We start from the raw sequence: 19,613 nt of genomic DNA on the forward strand, positions 1-19,613 counted from the left end.
AAGCAAGTTTCATGCATTTACCGTGTGCCAATCGGTGTAGGAGACTTCATGCATTTACCGTGTGCCAATCGGTGTAGGAGACTTCATGCATTTACCATGTGCCAATCGGTGCAGGAGACAATTATAAGAGCAGCAACTACAATGCTAATGACAAGGATACCTTCCTGGCTTACGACCATGGCGAAGCGTGTTAAATGGCGGTATCTTGATCCAAAAAGCCCGCACGTAGGTTAACGACACCAGCACTGATGCATCATTGTGACGCTGAGTAACCGATGTCAGCTTTGCTAGCCTAAATGAACCCTTACGGGCAAAAATTTCTGCCAGCAAGTGGACACAGAAGCGCCTGCTTTAGGTCCACCCTCCAGAGGTGGACTTCAGCAAGTTTCAGTGCAATGTTGTCCCACCTTGGCTGAACGGCAGAATGACCACGAGGTTCTAAAATGCCCTAACGCCCAGGATTTTCTCCCGGCAACATGAACTAGGGTCTCTGAGAGGACCCCAGAGAGAGCACCAACATTTTCTAAACGCCCTAGGAGATTCAACGGTATAACAGGGAGTGGTATAATCTACACAGAGTGAAATACACACATCACACGTATGGTTTCATGTATTCTGACAAACCGCAGATGAATCATCACGCATACAAGATACAGAATATGTCCACGACCCCAGAATGCACTCCTTCCTAGGCAGTCTCCATCACCCCTCGACAAGCACACTACTTTATAAACCATAGATGAGTTCTGCCGATTCTATGACCTCAAATAAATAATATCCTAAAACATACACATATTTGTGTTTACTCTGTCAACTCCGTCTAATGCTTCTGGGTTTATCCATATTGTTAATATCAACAGCACATTCCTTCTTAATTTTTTTATTTTTACTTTTGTAAGTATGAGGATCAAACTCAGGGGCACTCTATCTTTGAGCTACACACCCCAGCCCTCTTCTACTTATTTTATTTAGAGATAGGGCCTTGCTAAGGAGCTTAGGCTGCCCTGAGCCTGTGGCCCTCTTGCCTCGGCCTCCCGAGTACGGGGATTGCACATGTGTGCCACCACACCCAGCAGAGCATGTTTCTTTTTGTTGTATAACCACACGGGGAATTGTTCATTCATTCTCCCTTGGTGGTTATTTCTAGTTGCTGGCTAGATTGAATAAAGCTATAATGGGCAACCAAAGCACAACAACAAAAACCTTCAAATAGCTACAAAAACCTGTATTTTATTGTTTTGCCTTTAAAAAAAAAAGGTGACCTCAAACAGTTATTTGATGTATAAAAGATTGGCTATTTGCTTATTCAATTATTATATTATTATTATTATTATTATTTTGCAGGTCTGGGGATGAAACCCAGGGGCATTTGACCTCCAAGCTACACCCCCTGCCCTATTTTTTATTCTTTATTTTGAAACAGGATCTAAGTTGCGGAGGGCCTCACTAAGTAGCTGAGGCTGTCCGCGAACCGCGATCCTCCAGGTCTCAGCCTCCCGAATGCTGGGATGACAAGCGTGCGCCACCACGCCCGACTTGTTTGTTCAATTAACTCGACCCCAGCATTACAGTAGTTCTTTTAGTATAATTTTATCACAGCATTTTAAAAGCATCTGCAAAGGGTCAACAAGACATCCCGAGGCTGTCCGCAAACCACCATCCTCCGGTCTCAGCCTCCCACATGCTGGCATTATAATCGTGCGCCGCTACACCCAGCCTCATTCAAAGTATTTTATGCAGATAATAATCCACAGTTTCTATGACCTGGACTTTTCAGTTACTTTAAAGTCTGGAGCTGGAACATGGTTAGTTTGGGTCAAGGATATTTTTGAGCCAAGAATAAAAGTCGGACTTCCTGGTTCTAAGGGAGTATGAAAGGCTGTCCAGGTCACTCACCCTCTTGGTCACCAGGGGAGGCTGGGGATGGGTGCTCACTAAATCCTGGTATTGCCTTCTTGCACCTTCTTATGAACGTGGTATGGGAGAACTAAAAATTAAAAAAGGCCTAGCACCCATTACCTTTTGTTCCCCCAAGTCAGATGTCACTAGGCTCCCAGTTCAGAGATTAGAATTCTGCAGTAATTGAACATGTGAGGGATGGTTCCAATTGCACCATCTTGCATTGACAGAAACAACCTTCCCCCTTTGCCAGGTATCCAGGTTATCTGAGAAATGTACACTGCACACAGCTGCTAACCTCACAGGGCCGCTTATCTTGCCAGAATGTGCTTCCTGACCTCCAGCCTCCCTCTGCACTCTGGACCTTGCCTGCCTCTCTCAGAACTGTCTCCTACTCACCTCCTGCACAGCTCAGTACAAATGACACCTCCTCAAGAAAGCTTTCCCCAGCTCCCCAAACTGTCCAGGGCCCACTCGCTACTTCAACTACAATTAAACAATGAATTCATTATTCAGTACGGACTTCCTCCAGTAGAACAGGAGCTCTCTGAGGGCAGGGCCAGGCCTTGGTCACTTAGGCCTAGCCCTTCTCCATGGCCTGGTATAAGAAAGGTGACCACGTGTGGTGGTGCACGCTTGTAATCCCAGTAGTTAGAAGGCTGAGACAGGAAGATCACAGGCTTGAGGGCAGCCTCAGCAACTTGTAAGGCCCTCTGCAACTTAGTAAGACCCTCTTTCAAAATAAAGAATAAAATATCAGGCTAGCGGTGTCACTCAGAGGTAGAATGCTCCTGGGTTCAATCCCCAGTACTAAAAAAAAAAAAAAAAAAAAAAAAAAAAAAAGTGACCAATATATTTCTTTTGGATGAAAAAATACTACATTAAATCAAATATATAAAGAAAATCTATTGGCTAGCCTGGCTAGCCAAGAAGTTAAAGAGTTTCACAAGTATTTTTTGTGTAACTTTGATGAATTGTACTTTAATGGCTGCTGTACATTATCCGTTATTATTTATAGGGGATGAGGGTTCAAAGTGTAGGAGACTTGGACCCTGCCCTCACCTTGAGAACCCCGAAGGGCAAACACAGTCACAAAATGTTAAGTGCTGCTCTGTTCCGGGGCGGGCTGCTTTTCCTGGGGAGAGCTGGCTGGTCTCCAAGACCTTCTCTGGCCTTCCTTCATCTTCCTGAGCCTCCCTCCGCGTGCAGGCCCCAGCCTGGTTTCAGGCTCACAGAGCACAGCGCTTCTTCCTGCCGCAGGCACCCGCAGATGCTCGGCCGCCCCAGGGTGGCTCCTTCCCACTCACCTGCAGGATGGGCCTCCTCGGGGGGTGCTCCCTGATCTCCCCAGCCCCCAGAGTCGTGCAGGCCAACCCTTCATACATGCTTACGGCCACGGCGCTCCTGCCTCATGCACTTATTGCAATTTAAAGATCTGTGATGTTCTTTGCTGATGACCATGCCCCCCACAGGACTATAAGCTCCAGGCGGCAGCCAGGGAGCTCTGTCCACTGAGTTCCCCGTCCTCCGATAAAATCACGTCAGGCCCTTTGCAACATGACTTTGCAGGATCCTGAGGAGACAGAGCAGACTGACCAGCCCCACGGACTTGGGCCTGGCCTTGTGACTTCCTCTGGTTTCGGAAAGGGAAGCCATTCCACTGTGCTAGGTTGAGATGAGACTTTGAAAGAGAGATGATAACGGAGCTCTTTCAGGTGTTCACCTTCTACCTTAACAGCAGGAGGACCAAGTGACTGTGGATTTTTTTAGTCTCCATTTTGGAATAATGGCATGCAAGGCAGACGTGAAGCTGACTGGAGGCCTGGAGTTCTGCCTCAACTAGCAGCTGACGACTACCCGACTGTGGGTGAAAACACTGTTGGTAATTGGAAGCCACTGCGACTCTGAGACTGTGCTCGAGAGGCGATGCTGTAACAGCAGAGACCCAGCTAATGCACCTCCTCAATGCAGTTTGCGACTTACCCTGTTTCTTTTGACATCTAGCACAGAGTTGGGTACGTAGTGGGTCCTCAATCAATACTGCTTAATTAAACCCAGTAAGTGAACTGCTCAGGGGTACTGGTGAAATGAACCAAGCCATCAACATTGCTTCTACAGCAAAGCCTTCCACACACATCAATCAATACTGACTAAAAGGAGAAATTTCAAGAAAGCAATCTTTTTCTTGGCTGGGGCCCAGAGTCTCTCCTAGCATGTTAAGTAGAAGCAGATGCTTCTAAGACACCTCATCTGGCTCCTGTCACATAAATTGATTAAGCATTCAAGACGTAGAATCTTTTTTGCTGGATGACCAAAAAAAAAAAAAAAAAAAAAAAAAACCTCAAGATTTTGAACCAAATGAGGTGCCTGACTTATCTCTTATTATCTGATGTTTCTCAAGTAAATGATGTAACTCAAAAATAAGCGGCAGCTAGAGCAAAAAATTCAACTTTTACCCTATCTTTCTTCTACACAGAGACCTGCATTCAATTTAACCTCATAAAATGTACTAAGTAACTACCAAGTAGTCTGCTGATAGGGGAAAAATAATATATTACATCTGAGCCTCCATAAATCCCATTATAACAAGGCAGGATATAAAAATATACACACTTCCACATTCTCCAACTTAAACTTATACACCGCTTTCAAACTTACAAAACAACGTGGGGCAAGTGCTCTACCACTGAGCTACATCACCAGCCACTGCTGCATTGTGTGTGTGTGTGTGTGTGGGGGGGATATTAGGGATTGAACCCAGGGGCATCTACCACCCAGCTACACCGCCAGGCCTTTTATTTCTATTTTGAAACGGGGTCTCACTAAGTTAAGGAGGGCCTTGCTAAGCTGCTGAGGCTGGCCGCAAACCTGCAATCCTCCTGTCTCTACATCCCACACACTGGGATGCCAGGCAGGTGCCACCAGGCGGGACCACTGTTGTATTTTTTAATCCCTTTCTCTGAGGGGAGGAAACATCCTTGGCCACATGATGAGTGCCTGGTAGGGAGTGACAGATGTCTGATTCTCTGTCACGGATATCACAGAGATCCATTCTCCCAGACTTAATGACTTGCAGAGAGAGGAAAAAGGTGGTGACATTCCAAAAGGCTTCAACATACCACTCCGGGGAATATCCTCTGGAGCCGGTCTGCTGCAGCCAAGGCTTTGGGCTGACCACCTGCCAGGCAATCTTCAAATTCGTAGAGAGGCTGCCGCACTGGGTTGGAGTAGGAGATCTTGGCATTGTCCACAAAGGTGATGTGTCTGACGCCCCAGCCCTGCAGGGGAGGACAGAGGTAATTGGTAATTACCTCTGTGCACGTCTCACAGGATCTCTCTCCTGAATTTCCTAGACGGGACATTGCTTCCAAGGACCTCAGGAACCTCAAAGCAGGGGAAACTTGAGGAATTGAATTGTACAGATTCGGTGTCTGATAAACAGAATGCCGACTTCCTTCCAAAGACAAGACAATTTTAGGTCCCATGGCCGGTTTCCTGCCGTAATGAAACTCAGAAATGTCAGAGAGGGTCTACCTAATAATTCGTTATTTTTGACAGTGGCACCAGGGAAAAACTTGGAAGCAAATCCCACAAGAACTTTCTACATTGCTGTTTTAAAATGATGAGCAAGAGCCCCAATGTCTTTGGTTTCCTTAATGAATAAATTAAGTATAAATAACAACTCCTCTTGAAACTCACTGAAAGCCTGTTAACCCCAGGAGAAGGATTCACAAGTCATCCATAAGTCATTCCCCACTGTATGATAAGGTAGAAGAGCTGTCTCTCAGTGTTTCTCTAAGACAGAAAAGCCTTGTTGGTGATTGGGCGCTTTAGAGCTGATGCTGTTCTCATAATTTTCATGATGTCATAGACTTTAATTAGAATCTCCTGTAAAGTTTCATAAAGCTACATAATTTAAAAGTTGGACAGAAGCCGGGCATGGTGGCACGTGCTTGTAATCCCAGAGTTTCAGAGGCTAAGACAGGATGATCGCGGGTTCGCAGCCAGCCTCGGCTACTTAGTGAGACCCTGTTTCAAAATAAAGAATCAAAAGTTCGGAGGTAGAAGGTCTCTGGGTTCCATTTCCAGTACAATAAATGAGTAAAAGCTGGACAGAATCTCTAAAATCCTTAGTCTAATCACTGAGCTTTAGAGATACTGAAACTGAACATAGAAAAGAGAAGTGACTTATCTAGGATCACACAACTTCTTAGTGATTTTTGGGAATGAACGAGATACTCAGGGCTGCCCCCAAATGATGATACCTACTTAGGTGTATTTTAGTAGATCATAAATAAGTATAGTCATCCCTCTGTATCTGTGGGTCCTCAATCTGCAGATTCAATTCACTATGGATGGGAAAAATGCCTCTGCACACAACAGGTGCAGATATTTTTCTTGACACTCTTCCCTAAAATAAACAGCACAACTATTTACATAGCATTTACCCTGTATTAGGTATTGTGAGAAATTTAAAGATGATGTAAGGTTGTACGTACAGAAGGATACACATGGGTTCAGTGCAAACTGAACCATTTTGCCATTTTATTTAAGACACTGTAGCACCGTCAGAGTTTGATGCCCACACAAGTCCTGGGACCAATCTCCAGGATACACATAGGTTCAGTGCAAACTGAACCACCAGGCCATTTTATTTAAGAAACTGTAGCATCCTCAGAGTTTGATGCCCACACAAGTCCTGGGACCCATCACTCTCAGACACCAAGGGATGGACTACGGGTTGGTCTAGAGAAGTCCAGCTCTGACGAAGCTCTCTATTGTCAGTATATGGGGACTCTGAAGTCCATTAGAGACGAGGTCTTGGGGGGGAGAGTCGAAGTGGACCCAAGACTTATTCCAGGTTGAGAACAAAGGGCCAGCAGTGCCCTTTCAAAGCCTACTTTGGGTTGTTGGTTTATTTTGAACATTCCTGGTGACTTTTTGGTCTACCCTCTCCCATGGAGGTGAAAAGAAGTAGGAAGAAGCCACAAGCTGCTGGGCTTGGTTTGGGTGTTATGTTGGAGGTATTTTTACATTCCTGAATTCCAGCCCTATGTTTTTTTTTTTTTTTTTTTAAATAGGGTCTCACTAAGTTGCTGGGGGCCTTGCTAAGTTGCTGAGGTTAGCCTAGCACCTGATCCTCCTTTCCCATCCTCCCAAGTACTAGAATTACGAGTGTGCACCACTATGTCCAACCTCTAAAATCTGAAAGATGTTCTCCTATTCTTTTTTTTTTTTTGTAGTACTGGGAATTGAACCCAGAGGCATTCTATCTTCAAATTATACTACAACCCAATTTTTATTTCTAATTTGGAAATAGGGTCTCCTTAGGTTGATGTTAGTCTCACTGCTTGCTGAGGCTGTCCTTGAACTTGTGAAATTCCTGTCTCAGCCTCCCAAGTACAGGGATTACAGGTGTGCACCACCACACCTGGCAAGATGCACATATTCTTTGATGTACTTCCAGCAATCTGTCCTGGGAAATATTCTGAAATACTGCTAAAATGCAACCAGAAAGATATTCTTTGTAACATAATTTAATTAATCTAGTAACATAATTATAGAAAACCAGAAACACCATTCATGCCAAATATTACAGAATTGTCTCAGGAAATTAAGAGATGTGATAAATGTCTTGTCATGTAAGGTGGTATATTCTCCAGCCATTATAAAACCCCAACAGGCATCACTTTTAATGATATGGGAAAGTATTTACAATGTTAACTAGTAAAGGGAAGGGACACTAGTATGTACAAAATAAGACTTGTAAATATATGTTAAACATACTCTAAAAGCAAAAGGGTGATGGGAAAGTGAGTACTTTTTCCCCCTCTTTTCTACCTTGTATACTTTACAAATTTCTATACTGACTCTACTTCATAATTTCAAAAAAACACCATAGAAGTTGGGTGTGGTGGCGCATGCCTGTAATCCCAGTACTTGAGAGGCTAAGACAGGAGTATGGAAAGTTTAAAGCTAGCCTGGGCATATGACCCTGTTTCAAAATTAAAAATAAAATAGGACTGAAGGTATATCTCAGAGGTAGAACACCCCTGAGTTCAATCCCAGTACCACAAAAACAATACCAACAAAAACTACTTTGGGGACATTTTTCTTAAGAACAAATTCTATAAAGATGCAAATAAAAGAATGTTTATTTCAATAGTATCTCTGATAGGAAAAATAAAAAGAAATGACACAATATTGAGCATATAAATTGAGGATACAGTCATACAACAAAATACCATTTTTCATAGTATGAAAAACAATAGAAAGGTAGTCACAATTGTTTTGAGTTATTGGTATTGTTTGTGGTACTGAGGTTGAACCCAGGGGAGCTCTAGCACTGAGTTAACATCTCCAGTCCTTTCTTATGTTTTATGTTGAAACAGGGCCTTGCCAAGTTACCACACACTGGTCTTGAACCCGTGATCTTCCTGCCTCAGCCTCCTGAGTAGCTGGGAAGACAGGTGTCTCCACTATACCAGTTAAAATAAATAAGTTAAAAAGAATTCTGGAGAGAGCATGCTATGATCCAGTTTTTGTAAATACAAACAGATGATGACAAAGGCCTGTTTTTACATTTATGTTTGCCAGGGATAATATCTGGGAAAGATATCCTAAGCACTCATCCGGAAGTCTCTTAAATCGAGGAAATAGGACTTCGGGTGGGGATGGAGTGAGGCTTTCTGTTTCGATCTTATAATAAAAGCAAATATTCCTTTTATAATGAAAAAATAAATAAGGGAGGGACAAGGGAAACTGAGAAAAGGAAGGCATCATGTGTTATTAGAGAAAAGAAGAAGCCACAGCCCCAACCCTAACTTACCATGAGCGTCCTAGCTACATTGCAACCCAAGGTGCCAGCGCCCAGCAGCAGACATCTGACGGACACGACCTTGTCCAGGTCCAGAGTGGGGACCAGCCTCCAGCACATCAGTTTGAGGTTGAGGTCTACTGACGACTCGGCCAGCCTGAAGAAAGGAGAGAAGTATGGAGCCAGTCGGTCGCTCATTTGTACCCCAGCCTGACCAAAAGACAGACAAAGTTGCCACCGAAGAAAGCAAGAAATAAATACTCAGGAAACTGGAACCAAAGGGAATGCAGATAACTGGAGTCCTCTATGGTGGACCACAGACGTGATGCTGAGCTCTTAACAGCCGAAGTGAAACATGAAACACAGCCCCTGAGGAGCCATGCCCACGAATAAGGACACACCAAAGGCTTAAGGGAAGAGGAGCTCGGCGTACTGAAGACGGAGGTGTCTTCCATGGCTCCTGAAGAGACCACACTTACCTTCACTGTTAAACCCAAGACGGGTCTCCGCGAAACACTGCTCACAACGCCCTTCCACACGGGCCGGTTTACAAAGCCAGCAGGCAATGCAGAAAGGACGGAAAGGCAGAGAGAGGGGCATGTCCACGTGACTCAGAGTCTGAGCCTGACCCCAGGACAGAATTTAGAAGGTCTGGAGTAAAACTGTGTGCCCGCAGGATACCCGTCATTATACTAACTCGCACGCCCAAGCTTGAGCTAGGCAGGAGGCAGTGTGGAGCAAAACATGCGCCGGTATGAAGAGCAGCCGCGCCGAATCATGCAGCGCGGCACAGCCCGATATAGCCTGGCGTGCTGACCAGGAAACACGCCGGGGGAAAAGCGCATCCCAAACCCGGTATGAAGAGCAGCCGCGCCGAATCATGCAGCGCGGCACAGCCCGATATAGCCTGGCATGCGTGCTGACCAGGAAACACCCCGGGGGGAGACGAGCATCCCAAATCCGCGTACCTTTTGGGGTCCATACATTCACTAAGGTTCACCATCCTTGGTCCCATGCCTCCTTTCTGGTTCTTTTCCCAGCCAACGGCTTTAGGACAATCTTAAGGAAAATAAAACACCAAGTTTAATAAAGGAAGTCAGAATAAAAGCAAGTCAAGGGTCAAACATGCTTTAAAAAAGTCAACGCTAGCCGGGCGTGGTGGCGCACGCTTGTCATCCCCGTGCTCGGGAGGCGGAGACAGGAGGATCGCGCAGGTTCGAAGCCAGCCGCGCTGGCTTAAGAGACCCTGTTTCCAAGTAAAAATATAAAACATGGGTCTGGGAGCATAGCCCAGAAGTAGAAGGGCTTCCAGGAACTCCAGTACCAAAAAAATAAAAAAAATAAAAAAGTCAACACTCACAATGGCCCCTGCATCAATAAGCCTTCAGTTCCCTCCTTTCTCAAAGAGGCTGCGGGCCTGAATTTCTCTCTACTTGCAGCAGCTGCCTCTTCCCATCCTCCCCAGCTACCAAGCAAGAATCTTATTTAGAGAAGATTACACTCCTGGCAGGAGTTTCTGAAACAGCTCTCAATCCTGACCCAAGTTGCCTCAATAGCCATCATTAATAAAAGTTACAAAAAGGCAACAGCACTTGGAGTAGGTATAACGCTGTGGGAGCCGCTCTACGCAGACGAGGCAAGTCAGCCGACCCAGCACACCTTCCCCTGAAGTTCCCGCTGGAGCCTGAACCTCTAGGTTCAGTGAGTCCTTCTGTCCCCAGTCTCCCCGCTCGGCTCTCGCCGACCTCTGCGCACCCGTGAGCACGGGGATCACAGTCCAGGGCGCCTGTCCCTCTTGAAACTTAAGCTCCTCATTATTCTTTCAGATTTCCCATTCCCCGGCTTGTCTTATCTTTCCCGTCCTCTGAGCCCCTGCTAAGGGAGTCTCTGTAATTCCAAGTTCGGCAATTCTCAGCATCTACCCTATTCAAGGCTAAACAGGCTTGGGAAATACTTCCATCCTACCCCTATATTTGATATCTAGCACCCAGCATCACCTAAACTTGGAGATCCACATTGCACCTGAGCTCCGAGAGGCCTGCAGTAAAGAAACCACTTCGCTTAGCCAGGCATGATGGCAGATGTAATGCCCATGCTTGGGAGGCTGACACAGAAAGACCACAGATTCCAAGCCAACCACTGCAACTGAGCAAGACCCAAATCAAAATAAAAAATACAATGGGGCTGAGGGCATCTAGGTTAACATTAAGTGGGAGCTATTTTAGAATGTGCCAGAAGAGGGTGCCAAATCCAACGCAAATCACAAAAGACAGAAGAAAGGCCATAAGATTTCTTAAGGCTGTAAAACTAAAAAGCAAAGCAGCTTCCTCTGCTGACTGACCGCACAGAGGACTCTGTCAGTCTTTCTGAGTCATCTAAGGCCTCAGTGGAATTCCATCTAACTCCAGTTTAGAACAGCAATCACCAAGGATACAAAGGACAACAGATGCTGCAGAGGCTGGCACGGATGTGGGGAAACCGGAGCTCTTACACACTGCTGGTAGGACTGTAGATCAGTGCAGCCACTATGAAGGCCAAAAGCCCAGAAATGGGACCAGATGACCGCCCTGCCAGGCCTGGGCATCTCCCCAAGGGAATGAGCATGGAGCACTGAGAGTCATACACGCGTTCCCGTATTTTTAGCAACACAATTCACAGTAGCCAAATTATGGAGCCAACCTAGGTGTCCATCAACAGATGAATGGACAAAGAAAACGTGTTCTATGGACACACAATGGAATTTTACTCAGCCACAGAGAAGCACAAAATTGTATCATTCAAAGGAAAAGGGACAGAACTGGAAAAGATGATGCTACGTGAGATCCGCCAGTCACAGAAAGTCAAGAGTCCTCTGTCCTCTCATATGCGAAAACTAGAGAGAAAACAGAAAACGAAAAGGACCTCAGATAAACTAGAGGAGAGACCAGGGGAATGGTGGGAGGGGGTTGGGGGAGAGGAAAGAGGAAGCCTGAGGAAAGATACTGATCCGAAGGGACCACTATCAACCCATGAACGTGTACTGGGAGGGGAGGGGCAGCGGGAGAGGGGTGCGGAGGGAAACACAGCAGACGTGGTGTGCACGTGTGTGCAGCATCTTGGACCTCACTATGATGGATAATTATCGCGCGCCAATTTTAAAAAGGGCATCGGCGCTAGAGCACAGGTTCACTGGCAAATGGCATCTGAGTTAATCCTGAATCTTCTTGACTTTTGCACTCTAGGAGAGACGTTCTGAAAAAGATGAGGCGTCTTCAACATTTCCACCACACACACACACACACACACACACACACACACACACACACACACACACATTTAAGGCATACCCATGGATAGAAGAAATGCACTCGAAGTCACGGGATGCTTTGAGGAGCACATTAAACAACATACGTGAAGGCACTCCGAAAGGCAAGTAAGTCACAAAAATCGAGGGGTTATTCTGGAAGGAGGAGAACTGAATGCTTACACAGTGGGACGGGAAATGGACATAACCCTGCTTCGGCATCTATAATAGAGCAGACACAGCACTCTGCTCTTCACAAAGGACCTAGACCCTCAAAATAAACACTCTGTGCACCGGGTGTTAGCATCCTTATTTTGCTCAAATTTGAGTATGTATTCTACACCTGTGGCATCGATTAAAATATAAATACAAATGTGTACCTATGTGCACACACACACACACACACACACGCTTTTCTACATAAAATGCCTCTCCATGTAAGTTTCCTAATAAAATCGGGATTAGCCAACATCTGTCACACACAGCAAATGAAGATGTTAAACGTGGGGGCAGAAGCGGCACTTCTGCAGACTGGCTTACTATGGGAGAACAGAGTCACACAAAACCTCCTTCCATGTATGAGAGATAAATAAAAAGGTGTATTAATATCCCATCCTTCCTCCAGGAAAGGACAGAAATAAGAATTTGAGTGAAGCAAAAATAAAAATAAAAGCCAGGGGAAAAATCCTCAAGACTGAAAAAACTGCCCGGAGAAGACTCCCCGGTGCCAATCTCTGCCTTTGTTCCGGGCTCAATAGCAGAGCGTGCCCCCTTTCCAAGCAGGTGTGCGCCCCGGCGGGGAGGCAGGACTTGTACTTCTCTCTCCCTTCTGCAGTCATTGTGAGGAGATGAAAAGAAAGTAAACCGGTTTCAGTTTCTGATAAATGGTAATCATATGCATTCTCAAAGACCGGCAAATTACCTGGGCTGAATGCCATTTCTGGAAGCTTCACTTCGAAGATGATGCTGTGGGCCACATCTCTCGCCCCCTGCATGGTGCGGTCCCGGAAGCAAAGGACTTCAACAGACTGGAAACTGCCACTCCTGTTGTCGTGCCCCGGGTTTTTAATTATTTTAAGGAAGAAAGAGAAGAAAAAAAAAAAAAAAAAAAAAAAACCTAAGAGATTCGTCAAGCGAGAGAATTCAACACATTGTAATTCTTCCTCTCTAATACCTTCCGGGGATGAGCTGCACTTTGCAAAGACTTTGAACATTATCACGTAGACACCCTATGTCCAAGTGGTTGAGGCTGAACACTGAATTGGCTGTAATTTCTTTCTAGGTGAATTTTATACAGTAATTGCGTTGCAGAGAAATAATTCTGACAAATGAAGCTTTTAAATGCAGGGAAGAGTGTGCCCAAGACATTAGGAAGGACCTCTAAGACCTGGGTTCTTCTGGCCCCTTCCTCCCATTTCAATTCCCACTTAATGAAACAGCGCCTGAGCCGGTAGTCGGGAAGCCTATTAGAAGCGAACACACATCACCACCTGGATGAGGAGACGGACAGCCGGCCCCCTCTGCGGCTTATCTGCAACTTATCTATCTTTGTTTTAGGTAGACGTTTTTATGTAAACATCTGGACTTATGTAAAGCAGACAAACAAGTGCATGAACTCTTATAAAGGCGTGGACATTCCCACCCAGCCTGGACAGCCCGCCTTCTAAGCTCTCACACTGCTTTTGAGCTTTACACAAGACTCTGTTCCTTCAGGTCCAGCTTATTTCACTCAGGACCACGTTTGCTAAATCCATAAACACTGATGTGTGCACTGGTAGTTCATACTGACTCCCTGCAACAGAGCATCCCATTGTAAGGAATACTCTACAATTTATGATCCATTCCATTTTTGAAGAATATGGGGGCTATTCCCAGGTCTTGGTTATTAAGAATAATGCTGCTTGCTGGGCACCGTGGCATACGCCCAAAACCCCAGTCCTTGGGAGGCTGAGGCAAGAGGATCCTAGGTTCGAGGCCAGCCTCAGCAACCTAGTGAGGCCCTCAACAACTTAGTGAGATCCTGATTCAAAATAAAAAATAAAATAGGGCTGGGGTGTAGCTCAAAGGTAAAATGCTCCTGGGTTCCATCCCCAGTACCACACACACAAAAAATGCTGCTATAAACATTTTTCTATGTGTTTTGCTTGTATTGATGTCTGCATTTCTGTATGTAATAAATTGATAGTATAATTAGAAAGCCATACATAATTTTTTTTTTTGGCAGCACTGGGGATGGAACCCAGGGGCATTCTACCCCCAAGCTACACACCCAGCCCTATTTTTTTTTTAATTCTTTATTTTATTTATTTATTTATTTTTTTGGTGGTACTGGGGTTCCTGGAAGCCCTTCTACCTCCGGCTACACTCCCACGGGCTACACTCCCAGACCTATTTTTATACTTTTTTATGTGGAAACAGGGTCTCCCAAGCCAGCGCGGCTGACTTCGAACCTGCGCGATCCTCCTGTCTCTGCCTCCCAAGCGCGGGGATTACAAGCGTGCGCCGCCACGCCCGGCAAATTCTTTATTTTTTAAACAAGGTCTCACTGAGTTGCAAAGGGCCTAAGTAGCTGAGGCTGTCCGCAAATCACGATTGTCCCGTCTCAGCCTCCCGAATGCTGGGATGACAAGTGTGCGCCACCACGCCCAGCTAGATATTTTTTACTTCGGTAGATACTATCAAACATCTCTGCAGTAGCTTTTGCGAGGTCCCACTGCCCGTATTTTCGACTACACTCAGTACAGCACTTTCGTTAAATGATTTTGTTAGGTGAAGAGTAGTATCTCATTACGATGTGAATGATTTGAATGTTATTTCTTTGATGGCTAATTTTAATTATTTTAGGAGCAGGGGGAAAAAAGGGATGATAGCAACGGGAAACTTGTATCTGAAAGCAACCCAAGAAACTAGAACCTGTAGCTACTCAGCCTACCACAGCCTAAAACAGCGTTAGTACAATAGGAATAAAGTCTGCAGGTCCCTTGCAGACCTGCTTAGGAACTGACAATGGATGGAAACTGGAATGTGACCAATTTACTGATGGATTTTTGGGGGTCTTATGCCAGTTATAAAAAAATGCACTTGGGAAAAGAGAGACACAGGCAGACACGTTGTCAAAAACACATAGACACACACACACACACACACACACACACACACACACACACACACTTGTAAATACCATCTGTGTGCTGCTAGGACCAAAAAATTCCTCAAAGGCCATCCAGGGTACTGGGCTAAGTTACAGGGATCATATACACCAACTGTTATCTGTGAACAAAAAAGACTTTCTGAGTGAGTCAAGAATCACGACACTTTCAAAATACAGACACTGTTCACACTCCCTCCTCACATTTTAGGCTGTTCTGAAAAGCCTTAAAAATGACATCCTTGATGGAGGACTAAAGAGAAGAGGAGAAAGCTAAAGGGTCTCACGCTAAACTAAACTACGAAGCGTGTGTGTGTGTGTGTGTGTGTGTGTGTGTGTGTGCACGCGCGCACGCGCATGCGTGGGAGAGTGGGGGAGGAGAGGGAGAGGCTGAGTATGAAATCTTAAATCCAGGGGCCTTCTACCCCCCAGTCCTTTTTCTTTACTTGGAAACAGAGTCTCAATAAGTGGTTGAAGGGGCCTCGACCCTGTCATCCTCCTGCCTCAGCCTCGCAGGTACTGGGATTAGAGGTGTGCGCCAGCACGCCTGGTCATTTAATGGAATCTTCACGCTCCAATTCTCCTGAGTTAGAGTATGATCTTAAAGGAGGGCTTCCTGTGACCAGCAAGATCTCTCCGTCTGGCCGGGCACCATCACCACCTCCACCTGCCACTCCTCCACAGCGGACACTTCTGTATTATGCGCCCCTCTGGCAATCAAGACAGTTGCTGCCAGGCAAACTATAATACTAAGTCAATCACTGTTCAGTTCCACCTTTTTTTTCTTGGTGGTACTGAGGATAAAACCCAGGGGCATTCTACCTCCAAGCTATACCCTCAGCCCGATTTTTTATTCTTTGAAACAGGGTCTCACTGACTTGCATAGGGCCTCACTAAGTGGCTGAGGCTGGCCGTGAACCACAATCCTCCCGTCTCAGCCTCCCAAGTGCTGAGATAAGTGTGCGCCACCACGCCCAGCTTCAGTTTCACCTTTTTTATTTATTAATTCATCCACAGCACTTATAACTTTTTATCCAACAAGACAAGGGAAGGGAAAGTGGCAGCTCTGCTCCTGTGATACCGGAGCAGCTTCCACTGAGGAAAAGGCCGGAGGAGGTGAAAGGCATCAGCCAGGAGACAGCAGGTCTGTGTTCTAATTCTGCAGCTAATTTATTTCAAGACCTGAGGGAAGTTCCCTCCTCATCTGCAAAATAAAGGGGTTGAACTGTTTCCTCTCAAAGGATTCTTCTGGGCTCTGGAAGAGAATTTCAGACAACCCCAGAGAGGAAAAAAAGTCCTACGTAGGTCATAAAACAACACAGACTGTATTCTATTAAAGCTCAACCCTTCGGGGTATCTGAAGACGGTTCAGTGGGCTACTTAGGGAGAATCAAGGCAGTATAAATACGGAAAATTTCATTCCTAGCTGGGCGTGGCAGCATGCACCTGTAACCCCAGAACTTGGGAGGGTGAGACAGGAGGACCGTAGGTTCAAAGCCAGCCTCAGCAACTTAGTGAGGCGCTCAGCAATGGAGCAAGACTCTGTTTCCAAATAGAAAATAAAAGAGGGCTGGGGCAGAGCTTGGAGGTGGAGGACCCCTGGGTATGTGCCTCTATAAACCTCTTCTATCAAATGTCCCGAATCGTTAATTCCCATGTGAACATCGACAACTGGCTTAATTCTCTAAGTCTGAATTTTCTCATCTATCAGAAAACTCTTAACCTACCTTTAGCACAGAAAGTGGGAAAGAGCAGATTAAGAGTTTTTGCTCAAAAGAAGTAATTGCTCATAAACAGTACCTATTACAATGTAAACACTATTGATTTCCTCGATGTCTTATTCAGTTTAATTCATCACCATACACAATTATAAATCAGTTTCAAAGTTATTTTTTCATATGCAGCAGTGGAAAGAAAGGGTTGAGGGCCAGCTGGACAAACACCCTCCGTGTCTAGGTTTTGTCGTTCCCCAGTGCAGAGTTAGGGCTAAATGATGTCTGCATTATAATAATTAGGATGTTACATTAGCTGCTACAAGTGGATGCCTACTTTCACAGAACGAGCACATTCTGGCACTTGGCAAGCAGGCGATGGGGTGGGAAGGTAAGAGGAAATCTTTACTTTGAGCAGAAATGGTAAGAAATGAGGTTTCGGAGAACAACGTGACCTAGGACGAGCTAGACTGAGCAGGAATGAAGTGCTAAAGAAGAAAATCTGCCACTCACTCACAGAGGGGGGGCAGCCTGAAACGCTCCCCGGAGCTCTCCTGCGCAAGGGGCACAGGCGCGGGGCGGAGCGCGCACGGGAGCGAGGACCTGCGACACGGGCGCAGATCACTTAGTCTTTCCTTAACGACTCAGAAGTGGTTCCAAAATCTTCAGGACCCAACTCAGGAACTTCAGTCACTGCAGGAATCAGTGGACAACGCTAGGTACTATGCTTATACTCATGCCTATGCTACGGATTAACACATTTTTTTAAAAAATGGACTCAGAGCCAGGCGTGGTGGTGCACGCTTGTCATCCTAGCATTTGGGAGGCTGACACCAAAGGACTGCGGTTCGCGGCCAGCCTCAGCCACTAGTGAGGCCCTTTGCAACTGAGTGAGATCCTTTTTCAAAATAAAGACTAAAAAATTGGGCTGGGGGGCCGGGCGTGGTGGCACAGGCTTGTAATCCCTGCACCTGGGAGGCGGAGACAGGAGGATCCCGCAGGTTCGAAGCCAGCCGCGCTGGCTTAAGAGACCCTGTTTCCAAATAAAATACAAAATAGTTCTGGGAGTGTAGCCCAGAGGTAGAAGAGTTCCATCCCCAGTACCACCGGGGGGAAAAGAAAATAGGGCTGGGTGTAGCTCAGAGATAGAATGTCCCTGGGTTCCATCCCCATTTAAAAAAATAAATAAAATGGACTCATACGTGAGTGTGTGTGTGTGTGTGTGCGTGTGCGTGTGCGCGCGCGCGTGCATGTGGGCAGTTTAGCATAGTAGTTCGTGCATGCCTATAATCCTAGTACTTGGGAGGCTGAGACAGGAGGATCACAGGTTCTAGAACAGCCTCAGCAACTTACTGAGGCCCTCAGCAATATAGTGAGACCCTGATTCAAGATAAAATAGGGCAGGGGGTGTACCTCGGAGGCAGCATGCCCGAGTGTGAACCCCACTACTAGCAAAACAAAAGGCAAAGGCAAACACTGGCTAGGAATGCGGGTTCTAGAACACTTCGTCAATCGCGTGAACTTGGGTAAAGCACTGCTTAGTCTAAGGTACAAATTAGCAGAGAGAAGCAAAACGCAAAACAAAACGAAAACCCCTTTGTTCTGGAGGCGTATGAAGTAAGCAGCCCTTTCTACTTGGCTGAGTACACGTACAAAACATGGAAACAGCACAATTTCAGCCAGCGACAGTCCACCGAGCACTCTGCTGAGAAGGTGCAGCCTGATAAACAAAACAGGGTAGAACAGCCAGCTTGCCGTCTTCAGCGGGTGGTAAACGAGGAGATGGGCATGGGAGATCACGTTTTTAGTGTGTGTGTGTGTGTGTGTGTGGCGCATGCCTGAAACCCCAGTACTTAGGAGGCAGAGACAGGAAGATCGCAGGTTTGAAGACAGTCTCCGCACAGTGAGATTCTCATGGACCTAGCAAGACCTTGGGGCTGGGAGTGTAGCGCGAAGGCAGAGTGCCTCTAGGTTCAATCCCCAATGCCACACACGGGGGGAACATGTATGTGTGTGAACTCAAATGTGGAACACACTTCAAGGTCGCAGCCAGCTGTGAAGGTGCAGACAGAGTGCCAAGTGCGGACGAGCCACCTACGAGCACAGATGCCGTTGTTCCTCTGTGAACAACGTGTTCCTCTGCTACTGCTCTGTGCAGAGAGTTCAGGACTTAAAATCTTTGGCCAGAATTAAAGGCTGCTCTACTGAAATTAAAAACATTTCTCAAGCATCTGGGAGGAAAGCAAGAGTTAATTAAGCAAGCTTTCTCTAGAGAGCTGTGCCGGGGACAGCATGATGGGCTGGGTTCAGTGTGACTGAAGGGCTGGCCTGGAAGACAACCGTACGTTGTAGCAATACAGTGCCACTGTGGATCAGCAGTTCACTGAGAGATAAGAGCTGAAAGGAAGCTCATTTTCAACCTACCCAACGTGTCAAAATCCATGTCTGCGTGGGGAATGGTACCTCGTTGGTAGGAGAGAAGGACAGAGTTTGGGGCAGTGATGATTATAAGCAGCAGTGTGCTAGAGACGGCTCAGACGGTTCTGTGACAGTCTGTCATTACTGCCTCTGCTCAACGCGGAATCCTGTGCCTCCGTATGCAATTGGCCACGGTGGAGTGGAGGGCTGTGGGGCAGTGCTCCCTGCCTGGAATCCTAGTGACTCGGGAGGCTGAGGCAGGAGGACCTTAGGTTTGAGGCCAGTTTCAGCGAGACCCTGCCTCAAAATTAAAAGAGGGCTGGGGATATAAAGTGA

At 46.2% G+C, this 19,613-nt stretch overlaps 1 protein-coding gene across 1 annotated transcript in view; it reads right to left on the reverse strand.

Annotated features, from left to right (window-relative positions):
* ATG7 (autophagy related 7) overlaps positions 1 to 19,613 on the reverse strand; it is a gene marked incomplete at both ends in the record, with an annotated part of 128,537 nt that overhangs the window by 64,824 nt on the left and 44,100 nt on the right. Inside the window, 5 exon segments of the mRNA XM_080718172.1 lie at positions 5,019 to 5,177; positions 8,729 to 8,873; positions 9,685 to 9,775; positions 12,922 to 13,043; positions 15,181 to 15,269. Of these exon segments, the coding sequence (XP_080574298.1) occupies positions 5,019 to 5,177; positions 8,729 to 8,873; positions 9,685 to 9,775; positions 12,922 to 13,043; positions 15,181 to 15,269 (606 nt within the window).

This window comes from Muscardinus avellanarius (genome assembly GCF_963383645.1).
Source record: "Muscardinus avellanarius genome assembly, chromosome: 22".
In the NCBI taxonomy this organism is placed as follows: domain Eukaryota; kingdom Metazoa; phylum Chordata; class Mammalia; order Rodentia; family Gliridae; genus Muscardinus; species Muscardinus avellanarius.